The sequence below is a fragment of the Carcharodon carcharias genome, chromosome 2, assembly GCF_017639515.1.
Source record: "Carcharodon carcharias isolate sCarCar2 chromosome 2, sCarCar2.pri, whole genome shotgun sequence".
Classification (NCBI taxonomy): domain Eukaryota; kingdom Metazoa; phylum Chordata; class Chondrichthyes; order Lamniformes; family Lamnidae; genus Carcharodon; species Carcharodon carcharias.
In genome coordinates this window covers 9,629,937-9,651,347 of record NC_054468.1, presented here as the reverse complement: position 1 = coordinate 9,651,347, position 21,411 = coordinate 9,629,937, and the positions used below count along the sequence as shown (strand labels likewise).

Genomic DNA, 21,411 nt, shown 5'->3' with positions numbered 1-21,411 from the left:
CGCACACACACCACATGCACGCACACACACCACACACACACACACACACACACACACACACACACACACACACACACACACACACACACACACACACACACACACACAGCAGGTGCATGACTCAAACACTGCCAACTCCCTTCCTCTCTCCCCCAGCCAAACATTCTCAGAATCTGAAAGTCAGCAGACAGATCACATTGTGTAAGCACATCGCTCGATAGACAATCAACCACAGAACATCTTCTCCTCTCTCAGGAATGTCACATCCCATACATTTTACCTGAAAGATTAATAACAAAAACTGGGAGGTCGATGTGGCTGAGCTTAGATCGGGGTTGGTGGGGGAGGCGGGAGAGAGACAGACAGACAGGCAGACGGTGGTGGGGGGGGGACTCCAGAATCAAGTAGAGGGGTACTGTCTGTCCAGGGGAATTCCTGAAACCAGGAGATTTCTTGTGCTTTGTCAGGCTTAGTAACTGATAGCCTTTCTTCAGCTGACAAGAATTCCGTCGCTCTGGCAACTGACTTCTTACAGAGCGTAACGATCCCTGGTGCAGGCACGCGATTGCTTTGTGCTTGTATAAGTGGGAGGGGTGAGAGTGGGGACTGGAGACAGGAGACTGGCTTGTAGCTATCTGGATTGTGAGGGGGTGGGGGGGTGGGTGGAATTTAGAGGGGGTCTCAGCAGCTGCTGACCTGGGAGGGTGGGTGGAGAAAGGGGGAGTGGGGGGGGGTGGGGAAGCATGCATTCTGCCAATTAATCTCTTATTGGTATCACCCCCACCTTCAACCCATTCCCCTCAACCACCACCCCCCCCCACCACCACCCCCAGCCGCCTCCTGCCAGCTCCTCACTACTCTAGACGGTGGAGAAGATGGGGTTAACATCAACCCTTACCAGCCGACACACACCCAGCACCTCACCCAATCTACCAGTCCTCAGCAGTGAAAGCCTCGGTGGTGAGATTTGGCAAGCTATTTGGCCACAGCGTCATCACAGCTCTTTTTTTTTTTTTTGCTCCTTTAGTTTTGGAAAAGGACAAGGATGGGCCAGAAATCAGAGTCCTCAATTGGGGGAAGGTTGAATTCGATAAGATCGGATATGATTTGGCCTGAGCGGACCGGGAGCAGCTACTTTTAGGTCAATCTGCGTCAGAGCAGTGGGACTCATTCAAGTAGGAAATAGGGAGAGTACAAGGCCAACATATTCCAGTAAAGACAAAGGGTGGGACCAACAAATCCAGGGAACCCTGGATGTCGAGGGATATACAGGATTGGATAAAGAGATAAAGGGAGGCTCATGGCAGATACCGAGGGCTCAGAACAGCGGGAGCCCTAGAGGAGTGTAGAATGTGTAGGGGGGGGACTTAAAAAGGAAATTAGGAGAGCAAAAAGAGGGCAAGAGAAAACATTGGCAAGTAAAATAAAGGAAAATCCAAAGTTATTTTACAAGTACATTAAGAGTAAGAGGATAAATAGGGAAAAGAAAGGGCCCATTAAGGACCATAGTGGTAATTTGTGTGCAGAGCTGAAAGACATAGGTAGGGTTCTAAATGAATAATTTGTGTCAGTGTTCATAAGTGAGAGGGACAACGTGGGTATGGAAATCAGTCAGAAGGACTGTGATATAATTAAAGAAATTAGCATAGAAAGGGAGGAGGTTCTAAGTGGTCTGGCAGGCTTAAAAGTAGATAAATCTCCAGGCCCGGATGAAATGTATCCCAGGCTGTTGAGTGAGGCAAGGGATGAGATAGTAGGGGCGTTGGCAATAATTTTCAATCCCTCTCTCGCCACAGGAGAGGTACCAGAGGACTGGAGGACAGACAATGTGGTACCGTTATTCAAGAAGGGAGGAAGGGATAAACCAGGGAACTACAGGCCAGTCAGTCTAACCTCAGTGGTGGGGAAACTATTGGAAGCAATTCTGAGGGACAGAATTAATCTACACTTGGAGAGGCAAGGATTAAGAATAGTCAGCATGGTTTTGTTAAGGGGAGGTCATGTCTGACCAATTTGATTGAATTTTCCGAAGAAATGACCAGGTGTGCAGATGAGGGCAATGCATTTGACGTAGACTACTTGGACTTCAGCAAGGCTTTTGATAAGGTCCCACATGGGAGACAGATAACGAAGGTAAGAGCCCATGGGATCCAAGGCAACTTGGCAAATTGGATCCAGAATTGGGTGAGTGGCAGGAAGCAGGAAGAGGGTGATGGTCGAGGGGTGTTTTTGTGACTGGATGCCTGTGTCCAGTGGGGTTCCACAGGGATTGGTGTTGGGTCCCTTGCTGTTTGTGGTATATATAAATGATTTAGACTGGAACGTAGGAGGGTTGATCAGTAAGTTCGCGGATGATGCAAAAATTGGTGGGGTGGTAAATAGTGAGGAGGATAGCCTTAGATTACAGGAGGATATAGACGGGCTGGTCAGATGGGCTGATCAGTGGCAAAAGGAATTTAATCTGGATAAGTGTGAGGTGATGTACTTGGGCAGGACAAACAAGGCACGGGAATACACGATGAATGGTAGGAACCTGGGAAGTACTGAGGATCAGAAGGACCTTGGTGTGCATGTCCACCGGTCGCTTAAGGTAGCGGGACAGGTAGATAAGGTGATTAAGAAGGCATATGGGATACTTGCCTTTATTAGTCAAGGTATAGAATATAAGAGCAGGGAGGTTATGCTGGAACTGTGTAAAACGCTGGTTAGCCCACAGCTAGAGTACTGTGTGCAGTTCTGGAATCCACATTATATGAAGGATGTGATTGCACTAGAGAGAGTGCAGAGGAGATTTACCAGGATGTTGCCTGGGCTGGAGAGTTTTAGTTATGAGAAGAGATTGGATAAACTGGGGTTATTTTCCCTGGAGCAGAGGAGATTGAGGGGGGACATGACTGAGGTGAATAAAATTATGAGGGCGTAGATAGGGCATAGATAGGGTAGACAGGGAGGAACTTTTCCAAAACAAAAACAAAAATACCTGGAAAAACTCAGCAGGTCTGGCAGCATCTGCAGAGAGGAACACAGTTGACGTTTCGAGTCCGAATGACTCTTCAACAGAACTAAGGAAAAATAGAAAAGAGGTGAAATATAAGCTGGTTTAACTGGGGGTGGTGGGACAGGTAGAGCTGGATAGAGGACCAGTGATAGGGAGATTGTCAAAAGATGTCACAGACAAAAGGACAAAGAGGTGTTGAAGGTGGTGATATTATCTAAGGAATGTGATAATTAAAGGTAGAAAGCAGGATGAGCAAGGGACAGATAGCCCTAGTGGGGGTGGGGTGGGGGAAGGGATGGAAATAGGCTAAAAGGTAGAGATAAAACAATGGATGGAAATACATTTAAAAATAATGGAAATAGGTGGGAAAAGAAAAATATATATAAATTATTGGAAAAAACAAAGAGGAAAAAGGGGGATCGGAAGGGGGGGTGGGGATGGAGGAGAGAGTTCATGATCTAAAGGAACTTTTCCCCTTGGTGGAGGGATCAATAACCAGGGGACAGAGATTTAAGGTAAGGGGCAGGCGGTTTAGAGGGGGTGTGAGGAAGAATTTTTTCACCCAGAGGGTGGTGGGAATCTGGAACTCACGGCCTGAAAGGGTGGTGGAGGCAGAAACCCTCATAACATTTAAGGAGTATTTGGATGTGCACTTGCGATGCCATAGCATACTAAGCTATGGGCCTAGTGCTGGGAAATGGGATTAGAATAGTTAGGTACTTGTTTGACCGGTGCAGACCCGATGGGCCGAAGGGCTTTTTCTGTGCTGTAGACCTGTAAGACTCTAGTCAGTGTCTCTTCTCTTCCTCTGATCCTCTGACTGGGTGGAGGGGGGTAGGTGGAACCAGGGATGTGGGTTTCCTGAGTGAGTGAGTGGTGGGTTTAGGGAGGAGGGGAGGGGCTGAGGAATGAGGTACCACAGCTGACCCTGACCTTGTCCATTACGTACGCCATGCTGGCACATTGCTAAGGACCCGACACAGTGTCTATACGACCTAGTGAAGCCGCGGGGATAAAGTTCCTTACCTTGGACGTCCTGCTCATTCATCCTGGGGCTGCTCCTTGCTCTCCGTTCTGACTTCTTGATGCCAGTTCCTCCGCCCCCTCCCACCCCCGCCACACACGCTCCCTTCCCATAGCCATTGTATATCGTGGCACAGGAGCTCATATGGTTCTTGTAGATGGTAGAGGGCGGGCTGTTTAATCGGTTCTGTCGGTCAATCTTGAGCTTTTTGTGCAGTCGATCATGTTTGCTGTACTGGTCTTCTCTCGTTATATAACTGGACATTCCATATAAAGGTATGAATTCTGTTCAAGAATAAAACACAGCCTTAATTAAGAAAGAGAGAGAGAGAGAGAAAAATTAAAAAGAAACAAATCGAGAAAGAAAGACAGGAATTAAATTACTCAGTGAGTTTAATCAGAGTTTAATTGTTAGGTGAGGGGACAGTGCAGATTGAGGCCAATCAGAGTTTAATTGTTAGGTGAGGGGACAGTGCAGATTGAGGTCAATCAGAGTTTAATTGTTAGGTGAGGGGACAGTGCAGATTGAGGCCAATCAGAGTTTAATTGTTAGGTGAGGGGACAGTGCAGATTGAGGCCAATCAGAGTTTAATTGTTAGGTGAGGGGACAGTGCAGATTGAGGCCAATCAGAGTTTAATTGTTAGGTGAGGGGACAGTGCAGATTGAGGCCAATCAGAGTTTAATTGTTAGGTGAGGGGACAGTGCAGATTGAGGCCAATCAGAGTTTAATTGTTAGGTGAGGGGACAGTGCAGATTGAGGCCGATCAGAGTTTAATTGTTAGGTGCAGACACAGTGCAGATTGAGGTCAATCAGAGTTTAATTGTTAGGTGAGGGGACAGTGCAGAGTGAGGCCAATTAGAGTTTAATTGTTAGGTGAGGGGTCAGCGCAGAGTGAGGCTAATCAGAGTTTAATTGTTAGGTGCAGACACAGTGCAGATTGAGGTCAATCAGAGTTTAATTGTTAGGTGAGGGGACAGTGCAGAGTGAGTTCAATCAGAGTTTAATTGTTAGGTGAGGGGACAGTGCAGAGTGAGTTCAATCAGAGTTTAATTGTTAGGTGCAGACACAGGGCAGAATGAGGCCAATCAGAGTTTAATTATTAGGTGAGGGGACAGTGCAGAGTGAGGCCAATCAGAGTTTAATTGTTAGGTGAGGGGACAATGCAGAATGAGGAAATCAGAGTTTAGTCATTAGGTGAGAGTACAATGTAGACTGAAGCCAATCAGAGTTAATTGTTAGGTGAAGGCACAGTGCAGAGTGAGTTTTTTTATTTCCAGACATTTTTTAAAAATGAATTAAAATCATAAAATTGCCCTGATGAAATTGGAACTGGTGATCTCTCAATTACTAGTCCAGTAATATAACCACTACACTCCTGTATCTCTCTGGATTACTAGTCCGGTAATATAACCACTACACTCCTGTATCTCTCTGCATTGCTAGTCTAGCAATATAACCACTACAGTCCTGTATCTGCCTTTTAGGTCCAAATATATTAAATCTGCTGGTTTCCCTTTATCCACCCTGCATCCTCAAAGAACTCTAATAAATTTGTCAAACATGGTTTCCCTTTCACAAAACCATGTTGACTCTGCCTGATTACATAATGATTTTCTAAATGTCCTGCCTCTAACTCCTTAATAATGGATTCTGATGGGTTCTAGTATTTTCCCTATGACAGATGTTAGACTAACTAACCTATAGTTTTCTGCTTTTGGTCTCCCTCATTTCTTGATTAGTGCTGTTGCATTTGCCACTTTCTAATCCATTGGGACCTATTCAGAATCTAATCTTTACAGCACTGTACACCTTTTGTTTCAATTTGATACCACCCTTAACTTCCTCAGTGCATCCTTCTCAGAGTCTTTTTTTTCAAGGGAATGTACCTTTGTTGAGAGTTAGAAAATACGTCAATAAATATCTGCTACTGCTTCTCTGCCGTCTTACCTTTTCACCTATTTTTCCATCCCACTTTAGTCAACTCTGCCTTCATGCCTCTGTAATTGCCTTTAAGTTTAAGACATTCCTTTCAGGCCCAAATTTCTCACCCTCCAACTGAGTGTGAAGTTCCATCATGTTATGATCACTCTTACCTAGAGGATCCTTTACCATGAGGTGATTTATTAATCGTGTCTTACTACACATTACCAAGTTCTAAAATAGCATGTACCCTAGTTGGTTCCAGAACGTATTGTTTGAAGAAGCCCACCCACCCAAAGCCTACCTGGAGTTAAAATCAGGGCCTGTGTTTTGGGACCCCTGTAGGTTGTATGAGAAATGGAAGGTTGAGCTATGGTTCGGAAGAAAGGGTTGTTAAAGGAGCAGTCCTGGGTTCCAACACTGGCAGCATAAACATGGCCCAGACCAAAGAAAGATACAGCACAGACAAGTGTTATTCAGTCCACCATGCCTGTGCTAGCTCTGTGAAAGACCCTTTCCAATCAGTCTCACTTCAGAGTGGGGATAAGGGGGTCCTTCTCAGGATGGCGGCCCGTGACTAGTGGGGTTCTGCAGGGGTCAGTGTTGGGACCACAACTTTTCACTTTATACATTAATGATCTAGATGAAGGAACTGAGGGCATCCTGGCTAAGTTTGCAGATGATACAAATATAGGTGGAGGGACAGGTAGTATTGAGGGGGCGGGGAGGCTGCAGAAGGATTTGGACAGGTTAGGAGAATGGGCAAAGAAGTGGCAGATGGAATACAACGTGGGGAAGTGTGAGGTCAAGCACTTTGGTAGGAAGAATAGAGGCATAGACTATTTTCTAAATGGGGAGAGAATTCAGAAATCTGGAGTGCAAAGGGACTTGGGAGTCCTAGTCCAGGATTCTCTCAAGGTTAACTTGTAGGTTGAGTCAGTAGTTAGGAAGGCAAATGCAATGTTGGCATTTATTTCGAGAGAACTAGAATATAAAAGCAGGGCTTTATAAGGGTCTGTCTGACCACATTTAGAATATTGTGAGCAATTTTGGGCCCCATATCTCAGGAAGGATGTTCTGGCCCTGGAGAAGGTCCAGAGGAGGTTCACGAGAACGATCCCAGGAATGAAAGGCTTAACATATGAGGAATGTTTAAGGACTCTGGGTCTACACTCAATGGAGTTTAGAAGGATGAGGGGGGATCTGATTGAAACTTACAGAATATTGAAAGAACTGGATAGAGTGGACATGGGGAAGATGTTTCCATTAGTAGGAGAGACTAGGACCCGAGGGCACAGCCTCAGAGTAAAGGGAAGACCTTTTAGAACAGAGATGAGGAGAAACTTCTTTAGCCAGAGAGTGGTGAATCTATGGAATTCATTGCCACAGAAGGCTATGGAGGCCAGGTCATTGAGTGTATTTAAGACCGAGTTAGATAGGTTCTTGACTGGTAAGGGGATCAAAGGTTATGGGGAGAAGGTGGGAGAATGGGGTTGAGAAACTTATCAGCCATGATTGAATGGTGGAGCAGACTCGATGGGCCGAATGGCCTAATTTCTGCTCCTATGTCTTATGATCTTATGGTCTTTCCCTATACTGTCGGAAATGCTTCCTTTACAAATACATATCCATTTCACTTTTAAATTTACTATTGAATCTGCTTCCACTACCCTTCCAAGAGGCACATTTCAAATCATAACAACTCACAGATTAAAAAGAAATTTTCATCATCCCTCAGTTTCTTGAGCCAATTTTCTTAAATATGCGTGTCCTGGTTACCAACCCGCCTGCCAGTGGAAACAAGTTCTCCCTCAATTAAATCGCCTCTTAACCTTCTCTGCTCTTAAGAGAACGATCCCAGTTTCCCTAGTCTCTCCACATAACTGAAGTCGAGGGATTTCATCCCTGGTACCATTTTTGTAAACCCCCACTCCACCCTTTCCAAAGCAGTGACATCCGTCCTAAAGTGTGGGTGCCCAGAATTGGACACAAACTTTCTCTGCCGCCTTTGCATTTATGTGCTCGCTAAGTGATTACCTTGTTCCCCGTATATTGTTGGTGGGAGGTGGTGTTGGAAGAACTGAGGTGGTAGGTCTCCTGGCCCAGTGACTGGGGGATAATAGGCTGCATGTGAGTGAGGGATGAGATGAGGGTGGTGGGTGATGTATGGAGGCAGGTGATGGGTCGGTGAGATGGCTGATGGGTAGCTTGGCGGGAAGCATTCTGGAGACTGCGGAGTGACCACAACCCTGCGGACCCCAGTGTTATCCTCGATCACCTGTGATTGGCAAGGAGAGAGAAAGAAATTAACATGTTCCTCATAACATCGATTGATTGGAAAGGCAACCCCTCCAAATCTAACCCCATGCTTTTATAGCGCCTCAGGATTACATAAAGCAGAGGGTAGAAACATGCCATTCTGCCCGACTGCTCTATGCTAGTGTTGATGCCCACACAAGCCTCCTTCCACCCAACTTCATCCCACTCTACCAGCAATTCCTTCTCGTCCTCGTGTTCAATAACAGATTGGCCGTTATCACATTGCTGTTTGTGGGAGCTCGCTGTGCACCAATTGACTCCACGTTTCCTACTTCACGACAGTGACTGCACTTTGTCACGAGTCACTGGGGATAGCGCGCTGTAATATCGGCCCCACTGCTCCCCGAGTCATGACAAATGGGAAAAGTTTGATTAGACCACCAAATTGCCCCAGTTCTACCTAACTGTTTAATTTGGGTTAACAGAATACAAGCACCAGGTTTGTAAACTTAATAAGTAAATAACTGTTTATTAAACAAATTGTCCATAATCAGTGGCTAAAGCAAGAAACATGAACTGCTAGCTTTTAATTCTATAACTTAAACTCTACCCCTTCCTAACCTGTATACACAAACACACACACACACATAAGACATACAAAACATGGACTTTAAGGGTGAGATAAAACAGTTCAATAACACCAATCCGGAGAATGGGATTAGATGGGTTGATTTTGATTGATGTCTTCCCAAATTCCTTGCAGTTCATTGTTAATGACACGAGATGGTCTTCCAGCACTTTCAGTCTGTAGTTCACTGATTGGAAATTTGCTTTTCAATGCCTCTACTGGGGATTTTCCCCTTTTCCGCTTGACAGGGTTTTTTTCAGAGAGAGCAGGTTACAGTGATATGAAGAAAAAGCCAGTTAGCTAGCCTTGTAGGTTTACTGGAATCTTACACACACAGGAGAGAAAAGTTTTAGGTGTGTTCTCTTTGCAGGCTAGGATCTCTCTGCTCACTGCTATCACACAAAACCTTGGGCACCTAATCAGGAGCCAATAAAAATGTGGTTGCTAGGCAGTTCCCCTTTCTGGCACCATTTTGTCCAACCTGGCACACTCTGTTCCAGAAGATGTTCCAGACATTGTATATTCCACATCCTGTTCCAGTGAACACGTCTTTCAACTGCAGCCATGGTAGTTTTTAAAGCCATAGTCCAATTTTAAAGCCACAGTCCAAGCAAAACAAAAATAGGTTCCTTACATGCCTACATCCTTAAAAAGAGATGAAACACCATTTCAAAAATGCGTTTCATCACAAGGTAAGAGACACGTGGACAACAAGATACAAGACTTCATTCATTCATTCTTCGTCCACCTTATAAAATCTTAAGAATTTCCTACCCCTTTCATTTATTTCAGTATTTTACTCCTGGGACAGTGCATCCGTGATCCCATTAGGGAGAACTTTCTCCCCGGTTGGGGGTGGACTGAGCGGGACCGGGCGCACAGCCGATCGCCGCCCGCAATCGACTACGCGCTGCCATTTTACGTGGGTGGGGCCAATTAAGCGCCGAGAAGTGCTGAGCCCTCCTTGTGCAGGCGGGGGGTGGGGGGGGGTGGGGGAGGGGGCAGGAGTAGGCTGAGTCGGGGCCTGCGCTCCTTCACACTCGAACACGTGCAGAAATCTCCCTGAGGCACAGAGCCGCCTCAGGGAGATTAGCTTGATTTTGAAAAAATTTAAATAAAGAAGAATAAAAATGTTTTAAGACAGTGTCACAGGAGCCGGGATATGACAATGAATCTCAACAAATATTTTTATTCAATTTTTGGGCGGGCAGCCCTGTTAATTGATTGAGGTGGTTTTTAAATGGCCTTAACAGGCCTTTGACAGTTCGGCGGGCGCGCAACCGACTCCGGTGCACACCTACCGAACTGAAGATCAGAATAACACGCAGCGTCACACGCCGGACTTTACCGCGGGTCACTTTATGGGTCGGTAAGCGGGACCCAGGGTGGCTTACCGACCAGAAGATTCAGGCCTTTAACTCTACCGGTGATGTGAACAATCTTTATATGGAATGGTTAAAACAATAGACTCCATTCAAACAGTATCGCATTTCCAGACTTAAACTTTCCAATGAACACCAGCGGATTATGGACGGTGTAGATTAATGTTTCCTTGTTATCATGTCGAACCTAAGCTTCAAAGTGTTGAAGGGACAACAACAATGCTGGAGTTTCTTTTTCTATTGCAGAAGAGTAATTCCTCTGACATTGATTTAGTTTCTTGGAAAAGTACCGCACCGACTTCTCTATCCCTAATTTATCACCTCGTGATAGAGCTGCACCTACCCGCTAGCATCAATGGCCATTTTAAAGGGTGTGGTAAAGTCAGGGACGGCCAACACGGGTTCATTTATTAAGATTGTCTTCAGCTTTTCAAAGGCTGCTTGGCGTTCTGCTGACCATACCACTCTTGCCTGTTTTCTTAGCAAATTGGCTAGAGGTGCAGCTATTGTGCTGAAGTTAGACACAAAAATTTCCAATAAAACCCACACATTCCCAAAAACCTCATATTTATTGCTTGGTTTTAGGAATGGGAAGTTCTATTAGAACGTTCACTTTTACTGTTCTCGGCAACACCGACAATGTGACCGAGGTAAGTCATCCTCGCTTTTTGCAGATTCGCTCTTGGTCAGATTTATGACTAAGCCAGCCAACTGCAATTGCTTAAACAGGTCCTCTAATTGCTTTACATGGTCTTCCCATGTGTTACTATATATTATGACATCACTTAAATAAACCACAGAGTCAGGTACTTCAGCTACAACTTGATTCATAAGTCTCTGAAATGTAGCTGGGGTGTTTTTAAACCCAAAGGGCATAACTAGATATTGATACAATCCACTGGGTGTAACGAAGGCAGATATTTCTTTAGCCCTCGATGTTAAACGAACTTGCCAGTACCCCTTCAACAGATCAATTTTAGAAAGAAATGGGGCACTGTCCACCCTATCGATGCAATCCTCTAACTGAGGAATCGGATATGAATCTGTCCTTGTTTAACTATATTCATTTTCCTGTGGTCTAGGCAAAATCTAGTGGATCCATCCGGCTTAGGAACCAACAGGACCGCTGCACTCCAGCTGCTCTGGCTGGGCTTGATCAATTGCTTTTCCAGCATATATTGGATCTCTGTTTCTAACTGAGCTGGGTTTTTTGGGCTCAACCAATACAGACATAGTTTCATCGGCACTGAGTCTCCTACGTCCACACCATGTTTAGTTAATGTGTTGCATCCAGGTGTATCCCTCTAAATTTTCTTACGCTTCCTAAGTAACCTTATTAAATCTTCCTGTGATCCTTCCTCTAACTATGAGAACACAGTGTCTAACTGTCCCAGTATTTTCATATTGGCTAGCCGAATTGTAGGTGGTTCACTTTGTGCACTGTCTACTTCTCCTTCCAGCTGAATTTTACTGCCTTTGTCATCCTCCACTACTCCTACACCTGGCACACTTACTCTTTCTGATCATCTCCTCTGCAATGACACTTCTTCAACATGTTTATGTGACATAACTGTTTCTTCTTCCTATGCATAGGAGTAACTATCAGATACAAAGCTGGGTGGGAGGGTGAGTTGTGAGGAGGATGCAGAGATGCTTCAGTGTGATTTGGACAAGCTGAGTGAGTGGGCAAATGCATGGCAGATGCAGTATAATGTGGATAAATATGAGGTTATCCACTTTGGTAGCAAAAACAGGAAGGCAGTTTATTTTCTGAATGGCTATAAATTGAGAGAGGGGAATGTGCAATGAGACCTGGGTGTCCTTGTACACCAGTCGCTGAAGGTAAGCATGTAGGTGCAGCAGGCGGTAAAGAAGGCAAATGGTATGTTGGCCTTCATAGCGAGAGGATTCGAGTACAGGAACAGGGATGTCTTGCTGCAATTATGCAGGGCCTTGGTGGGACCACAACTGGAATATTGTGTGCAGTTTTGGTCTCCTTATCTGAGGAAGGATGTACTTGCTATAGAGGGAGTGCAGCGAAGGTTTACCAGACTGATTCCTGGGATGGCGGGACTGACATATGAGGAGAGATTGAGTCAGTTAGGATTATATTCGCTGCAGTTCAGAAGAATGAGGGGGGATCTCATAGAAACCTATAAAATTCTAACAGGACTAGACAGGGTAGATCAGGAAGGATGTTCCCGATGGTGGGGGAATCCAGAACCAGGGGTCACAGTTTGAGGATACGGGGTAGACAATTTAGGACTGAGATGAGGAGAAATTTCTTCACCCAGAGAGTGGTGAGCCTTGAACAAGTTCCTGGTGTTTTTCCATCATGTGTGGTGACCAGAGCAATAGCTAAACAAAGTCCATCACCAGAGGGCAAAGTAATATCACGAGCGGATGTTAGAGTAGCCGAAACATTCTTTAAGGATGAGAATTATTCAAAGGAAGTGTTTGGCAGGTCTTCATTAACTGAGGCTCAGAAAGCAGATCCAGAGTTAAACAAGTTAGCACAGTCAGCTCACACTGAAGCTGAGGCAGGAGGAATTCCAGAGTGCCATTACCTTAAAAATAGAGTTCTGATGAGGAAGTGGATTCACCCTCATAGACTGACGGATGAGGAGTTATTCACTACCACAGAAAGTAGCTGAGGCCAAAATATTGTATGTTTTCAAGAAGGAGTTAGATATAGCTCTTGGGGCGAAAGGGATCAAAGGATATGGGTAGAAAGCGGGAGCAGGTTATTGAGTTGGATGATCAGCCATGATCATACTGAATGGCGGAGCAGGCTCGAAGGGCCGAATGGCCTACTCCTGCTCCTAGTTTCTATGTTAAATCACTGCACTGACCCCCCTAACCATCTTGTAGGGGTCATGGAATTTCGCTTTCAGGGATTCACCCTACAAAGGTAATAATACTAATACTTCATCTTCTGCTTGGAAGTTTCTACTTGTAGCATGTTTATCGGCCCATTCTTTCATTCTGACTTGTGAAATTTTTAGATGCTGTCATGGTCCTGTAAATCTTTCTAGAAACATGGACACGTAACCCATCATGGAGGATTCATCTTTCTACTTTAGGAACTTTGCCTTGATCACTTTGAATGGATCTCTTATTTCATGCCCATAGAACAATTCGAATGGACCAAATCCAGTTGATTCATAGGGAAAATCTCTGTAGTAAGTAGTAAGAAATCCAATCCTTTGTCCCAATTCTTTAGGTATTCATGGCAATAGATCTTAATCATGGTTTTGAAAGTCTGATGAGATCTCTCCAAAGTCCCCTGTGTTTGTTGGTGATAGGTGATGGACTTTAGTTGTTTGATACCCAAACTGCTAATTATATCCTGGAACATTTTAGACATCAAGTTAGAACCCTGGTCAGATTGTATTTCAATCAGTCGGCCATAATGAATGAAAAACTGAGTTAACTTTTCCACTACCACCTTCGCTGTAATTGTTCTTAAAGGAATAGCTTCTGGAAATCGGGTGGTCATATCCATGATTGTAAGGATGTATTGATGTCCTGCTTTCATTTTGGGTAATGGTCCCACACAATCTACTAATACCCGACTAAATGGTTCTTCAAAAACTGGTTTGGGTATTAAAGGTGCTGGTTTGATTACATGTTGAGGTTTACCTACTACCTGACGTGTATGACACATTCTACAAAATTGCACTACGTCTTTATGAAGTCTTGGCCAGGTAAAATACCTGTTTATCGATGCTTGGGTTTTCCGTATTCCTATATGTGCGGCCATGGGAATCTCGAGTGCTACTCGCAATATCTCCTTACGATATGTGGGTGGTACCACTATCTGATGAACAACCGTCCACTCCTCATCCGTCGGTCTGTGAGGGTGTCTCCACTTCCTCATCATAACTTTATTTTTAAGGTAATGGCACTCCGGAATTCCTCCTGCCTCAGCTTCAGTGTGAGCTGACTGTGCTAACTTGTTTAACTCTGGATTTGCTTTCTGAGCCTCAGTTAATGAAGACCTGCCAAACACTTCCTTTGAATAATTCTCATCCTTAAAGAATGTTTTGGCTACTCTAACATCTGCTCGTGGTATTACTTTGACCTCTGGTGATGGACTTTGTTTAGCTATTGCTCTGGTCACCACGCACAAGGGAAAAATACCAGGAATTTGTTCTTGCAACTGCTCTGTCTCTTTAGCTTCTTTTGGACTTTCTGTAATTGTGGGCAATGCTATAATCTTCACTCCTGCCAAATCATTCCCCAGGAATAGATCCACTCCACTCGCAGGTAGTTTCTTAACCACTCCCACAACCACCGATCCAGACAACAAATTACACTCCAATTGCACTTTGTACAATGGAACTGGGATATACTCTCCACTTATCCCATTTACTAATACTTTAGCTTTCATTGAACTCTCTGGAGGGAAAACTAGGTTCTTCAGCAAAAGAGTTTGAGTAACTTCTGTGTCCTTTAATATAGTTATGGGTTTAACTGCATCATTTGATGAAAGGGGTTATCTTCCCTTTAGACAAAAACGCTTTATATCTCTCTTATATCTACCTTATTCACTTCACCTGTATTCACAGCAAAGTTTACCTCTAGTCCTTTATTTGTAGTTAAAGCTACAATTTGATCCATGGCATTTTCTTTTTGAGTTCCCTTTTCAGACCCACTCTTATGAACTCCAATAAGCCCCATGGGCTTCCCTCGCAACTTCCAGCATTCTGAATGAATGTGTCCCACTTTATTACAATGGTAACACTTAGGCCTTTGAGTTTCACCCCCAGCCTCAGTACCTTCCTTCCTGATCTGGGGAGGAGATCTCAAGATATTCCCAGCTATCCATTCTTTACCCTGGCTATCTGCCTTCCTTTCACTCTCCCACTTCCTATCCTTTTCAAATTTTTGGGGGTGATGGGAAACAGGTTTGGTTTTATGGATCAGCTCATAATCGTCAGCCATTACTGCTGCCTGTTACAGTTGCAACCCTTTGGTCTTTAACACGGGTTCTTAGTACAGAAGGTAGGGAGTTTTTAAATTCTTCCAAGAGTATAGTTTCTCTGAGAACTTCAAAGCTCGTATCCATCTGTCAAAACTATTTTATTTAAACCTTACGGATTCAATGTAAGTTTGCCCAGTTTCCTTAAACTTCGCAACTTTTGTCTGTGTGTTTCAGGGACCAACTCATTTGCACTCAAAATGGCCTTTTTCACCACGTAATAATCCCTGGAAACCTCCTTTGACAGTGAAGTATAAACTAATAAATAATATCCAGACTTGGATGACGAGTAGCAAGTAACATTCGCACAACACAAATGTCAGGCAATGACCACCTCCAACAAGAGAGAATCCAACCATCGCCCCTTGATGTTCATTGGCATTACCATCACTGAATCCCCCACTAACATCATCCCGTGGGGTACCATTGACCAGTAAGTCTGTCATGAGTGCCTAATGTCTTAATGTAGGATGGGCACTTGTGGAGTGTAAACAGTTTATGTCTGGTATAAGTAGACATGACGATGCACTGCATAAGCATTGAAACATTTTTGGAGCAGTGTTGTATTTCTCAGTGACTAAGTTCAGTCTGGTTAGATGTTTGTGCAGAAAAGGATTTTCTGCCCTTGTCTTCAAGTTTGTATGTTTCTTATCTGAAAGGGATTCTTGCATTGTGGGGCACTGGTTATTGGGAAAACAGTGTATGTGCTGGAGGGGATCCTTAAAGGCTGGTTCAAGAACAGATCTGGATGTCTGCACATGTCACTTGCTCTTTCCAGCTTTACATCGACAAATGGTCAATACAATGTGTCAATACTTGGTACCTTGGCCATTGCCTTCAATCAACTTTACTAGTCATTACAAGTCCTGATAACAGGTATACTTTACTTGCATCCCGTGATTCCATTCCATGCTTTGTGGTTGAATATTAATGACCTCATGGTGGCTTTGGATGTCCATAAAGAGTGGTGAATCTATGGAATTCATTGCCACAGAAGGCTGTGGAGGCCAGGTCATTGAGTGTATTTAAGACCGAGATAGATAGGTTCTTGATTGGTAAGGGGATCAAAGGTTACGGGGAGAAGGCGGGAGAATGGGGTTGAGAAACTTATCTGCCATGATTGAATGGTGGAGCAGAATCGATGGGCTGAATGGCCTAATTTCTGCTCCTATGTCTTTTGGTCTTATGGTCTAAACTGAACTGGGCCAGCCATATAAATACTGTGACTACAAGGGCAGGTCAGAGGCTAGGAATTCTGTGACGAGTAACTCACATCCTGACTCCCCAAAGCCTATCCACCATCTACAAGGCACAAGTCAGGAGCCACTTGCCTGGATGAGTGCAGCTCCCACAACACTCAAGAAGCTTGACACCATCCAGGACAAAGCAGCCCCGCTTGATTGGCACCCCATCCACAAACATTCACTCCCTCCACCACCGACGCACAGTAGCAGCAATGTGTACCATCTACAAGGCACACTGCAGGAATTCACCAAGGCTCCTTTGACAGCACCTTCCAAACCTATGACCACTACCATCTAGAAGGACAAGGGCAGCAGATACATGGGAACACCACCACCTGGAAGTTCCCCTCCAAGTCACTCACCATCCTGGCTTGGAAATATATCGCTGTTCCTTCACTGTCACTGGGTCAAAATCCTGGAACTCCCTCCCTAACAGCACTGTGGGTGTACCTACACCACAGGGACTGCAGCGGTTCAAGAAGGCAGCTCACCCACCACCTCAAGGGCAACTAGGGATGGGTAATAAATGCTGGCCCAGCCAGCGAAGCCCACATCCGTGAATGAATAATAGGGATCATGAAAAAACACATTATCTGGTCATTATCACATCGTAGTTTGTGGGATCTTGCTGTGCACAAATTAGCTGCTGTGTTTCCTACATTACAACAGTGGCTGCACTTCAAAAGTACTTCATCGACTGCAAAGCCCTTTAGGTTGGTCTGAGGTTGTGAAAGACGCCACATGAATGCAAGTCTTTTGTCCTTCTGATGCACACACAGAAACAACCAATGATTAGATAATCTGGTTCTCATGAAGAAAACAGTGAATGTTGGAAACACTCAGACAGACTCTGTGGAGAGAGAAACAAAAGTAACGTTTCGAGTCAATGATCAGAACTGATGTAAGGTCAAGGACTTTGAAACGTTGGGTGGAATCCCACCGACATTGTTAATAAACGCCGGTCAGGACCATTTCTGGGTCAAGATCCTGGAACTCCCTCCCTAACAGCACTGTGGGTGTACCTACACCACAGGGACTGCAGCAGTTCAAGAAGGAAGCTCTCCACCACCTTCTCAAGGGGCAATCAGGGATGGGCAATAAATGCTGGGCCCAGCCAGCGAAGCCCACGGCCCCTGCATGAAATAATAACAAATAAATAAACTTCTGGGTCTTGCCCGTACACAGTTCAGAGGCAGGTTAGCATGGCCAAGGTTACAGTGGGCGGCCAACTGAAGCTAGCAGGTAGGATCCCGAGGCAGGAGGCCCAATAGGAGGGCCCGCAGAACTGGCTGGGCAGCAACCCCAACGGGACAGGGTGTGCAACGGCACCTCAAAATGGAGACACTCCTGGACGCCTGCTTAAATCTTATAAGTAAGGAAGGGCCACAGTTCCTAGGACCATCAGTATAGCGGGAAAGCCCCTCTAAAGGAAAAACTATGGATGGGGCTGTGTCCTTTTCACTCCTGCAGCTCATTCGTTAGGCCAGGAGGAGGCGGCGATGGCCTTCTTGCCTGCCACCAGGAGGCTGTCTCCAAGGCGCAGTGACTTGGCAAGGAGATGGTGTGATGCTGGGGAGATGCTGTTGCTGTCTGAAACTTGCCCCCTAAGCGAGGCCTGAACTGTGGACTAATTGACCCCGCACTGCTGCCTGGGTGGGGTAGCTGCTATGACTGTGAGCCCACCTCCAACATTGAGGCAGGAACAGGTACCGCAGGACACTGACCCGACACATTACTTTGCAAATTTCCACCACCCCACCCCACACCCCTGCCCCCGCTACCACGATGCCATTTCTGCTGGGCTGAGAAGATTCCACCCAGAAACTCTTGTCCCCACCTCCCCACCCACCCACCAACCCCCACAGATGCTGCCAGGCTTGCTCAGAATTTCCAGCATTTTCCGATTTTATTTCAGATTCCCAGTGTCTGCCGCATTTTGCTTTTGCTCTTGCTGGAGGAATGAATGGGGACCAGGACACCAGGAGCGCTCCCTGTGCCCTCAAAGACAGCTTTAGGATTGCCTACACCAAATAGGGGTGGTGGTGACCTTGGTTTGACCCTTTGATGTTGTTGAGGAACGTCAGCCTGGATTCTGGAGTTAATATCAACTCCCAAGGGAATTCAGGCAGGCAAGGGCTAGGCCTAAGCACCATACTTTGTGGGCCTGTTTCAGGCCCAGGGTGATATTTTAATTCCTGGGCTTTATTTAATTGCCTATGGTTAAGCTCTGGCCTGGGTAGTCAGGATCTAGCGGGAGGGAGGGAAGCAGAGGGAGAATGCAGCACAGCTCCTTGTGACCCCCTATCTGGACAGTGTCTTTGCGTTTCCCTCGAGCTCCCTCATTGAGCTTTCCTCCTTGGGCCCAATTAAAACACCTGAGAGCTGTCAGCCCCTTCAGCTGCAATAAACTCCTGCTTTCAGTACGTTTCTTTTATTTTTACTCTCTCCCCCACCTCTGATGCTCTCTCCCTTTCTTGCTAACACTCTAAATCTCTTGCTAGCTCTGTCCCCCCTCTCTCTGTTCCTCTCCCTCTCAGTAACTCTTCCTCTCTTTTACTCTCTTCCATCTCTCCATTGCTCTCTCTCCCCACCACTGTCACTCTCTCTCGTTCCCCTTCTGTTATTCTCTCCCAATCCCCTCTCTCCTCCACTGTTGTCCTTTCCTCCCCTCTCTAACTCTCTTCCTCTCTTTTCTCTCTCTCTGTTACACTCCCCCCTCTGTTACTCTTTCCCCCACTCCGTTACTCTCTCCCTCTCTCTGTTATTATCCCCCCACCCCACCTCTCTCTGTTGCTCTTTCCCTCTCTCCCTTCCCTCTGTTACTCTGCCTTTTCTTTCAGCTTTTCTCACTAGAATGATCCTTTACTCTATGGAGTTTAGAAGAAGGAAAGGTGATCTCATTGGGTCACAACCCTGGAACTCCCTCCCTAACAGCACTGTGGGTGTACCTACACCACAGGGACTGCAGCGGTTCAAGAAGGCAGCTCACCACCACCTTCTCAAGGGCAATTAGGGATGGGCAATAAATGCTGGCCCAGCCAGCAAAGCGACACCCACATCCTGTGAATTAATTTAAAAAATTAAGATTCGGTGACAGTTTGACAGGGTGGGTACCGAGAAGCCGTTTCCCTCGGCCAAAGAGTCTAGAATTAGGGGTCACAATTTCAGGATAAGGGGTCAGCTACTTAGGACTGGGATGAGGCAAAATTCTTTCACTCAGAGGGTTGCGGATCTCTGGAATTTCCTACCCTAGAGTCATTGAGTATATTCAAGTCACAGGTTGATTGATTTTAACACATTAAGGGATATGGGGATCGAATGGGAAAGTGGAGCTGAGGCACAAGATCAGCCACGATTGTACTGAATGACAGCGCAGGCCCAAAGGACCTTATGACCTGCTTCTACTGCTATTGCTTAAATCATTACATTCTCTGTTACTCTCCCTTTCTCACTGTTACTCTACCACTATTACTCCCTCTCTCTATTGCTCTGCCCCTGTTTGAAAATGGAGTATGGATAATTGGGGAATGCATTAAAACGCTCAGCGTATATAAAACACAGATGGTTGCCACATATCCCTTCAGGAGTTAAACAGGTTTATTTTCAATTCCAACAACTCAGGCATTGCAACACAAATGAAGCTGTCTGACACAACCCCACACTCTCTCCAACTTCCTGAGTTCAAGGAGGTCAGGATTGTTTTCCTAAACCAGCTGCTAATTCACATCCTGCCCAAAGGGATTCGCATTTCGTGCAGGTTTCTTGGTAATTAAAAAAAAATGAAATTATACACTCTACCCTATCATAGACTCTACCCATCCATTTTGTCTGCTTCCACAGCCCATGTACGTTATACCCTATTGTTTTGTTCATTCAAGGGCTGTGGGCTTCACTGGCTGGGCCCAGCATTTATTGCCCCTCCCTAGTTGCCCTTGGGTGGTGAGCCATTTTCTTGAACCACTGCAATCCCTGTGGTGTAGGTACACCCATTGTGCTGTTAGGGAGGGATTCCAGGATTTTGACCCAGCGGCAGTGAAGGAACGGCCGATATATTTCCAAGTCAGGATGGTGAGTGGCTAGGAGGGGAACTTGCCTCTATGTGTCTGCTGCCCGTGTCCTAGGTGATATAGGTGATGGGGTTGTTGATGAAGGATTGACAAGATGCTCAATGCATCTTGTAGATGGTACACACCACTGCTCTGTGTGTTGGTGGTGGAGGGAGTGAATGTTTGTAGATGTGGTGTCAATCAAGTGGGCTGCTTTGCCCTGGATGGTGTCAAGCTTCTTGAGTGTTGTTGGAGCTGCACTCATCCAGGCAAGTGGGAAATATTCTGTCACACTCCTGACTTGTGCCTTGTAGCTGGTGGAGTCAGGAAGTGAGTTACGATCCACAGAATTCCCAGCCTCTGACCTGCTCTTGTAGCCACAGTATTTATATGGCTAGTCCAGTTCAGTTTCTGGTCAATGGTAACCTCCAGGATGTTGATTGTGGGGGATTCAGCAATGGGAATGCCATTGAATATCATGGGAATGTAATGTCTTCGAATGTTTCCTGATGTAAATGGTCATTGCTTGGCACTTGTTTGGTACAAATTTTACTTATCAGCCCAAGCCTGAATATTGTCCAAGTCTTGCTATATTTGGACATGGACTGCTTCAGAATCTGAGGAGTCATAAATGGTGCTAAACATTGTACAATCATCAGCGAACATCCCCACTTCTGACCTTATGATGGAAGGAAGGTCATTGATGAAGCAGCTGAAGATGGTTGGGCTTAGGACACTACCCTGAGGAACTCCTGCAGTGATGTCCCGGAGCTGAGATGACTGACCTCCAACAACCACAAACATCTTCCTTTGAACTCGGTTTGACTCCAACCAGCAGAGAGTTTTCCCCTGATTCCTATTAACTCCAGTTTTGCTAGGGCTCCTTGATGCCACACTCGGTCAAATGCGGCTTTGATGTCAAGGG

At 45.5% G+C, this 21,411-nt stretch overlaps 1 protein-coding gene across 1 annotated transcript in view; it reads right to left on the bottom strand.

The window, feature by feature from the left end:
* The window catches only part of fndc3ba (fibronectin type III domain containing 3Ba), a 444,633-nt gene that overhangs the window by 227,807 nt on the left and 195,415 nt on the right, over positions 1 to 21,411 (bottom strand). The window contains exons 5-6 of the mRNA XM_041204259.1: positions 7,981 to 8,221; positions 4,025 to 4,306 (exon numbers count right to left, since the gene is read on the bottom strand). Of these exons, the coding sequence (XP_041060193.1) occupies positions 4,025 to 4,306; positions 7,981 to 8,221 (523 nt within the window). The remainder of the gene's footprint in view (positions 1 to 4,024; positions 4,307 to 7,980; positions 8,222 to 21,411) is intronic.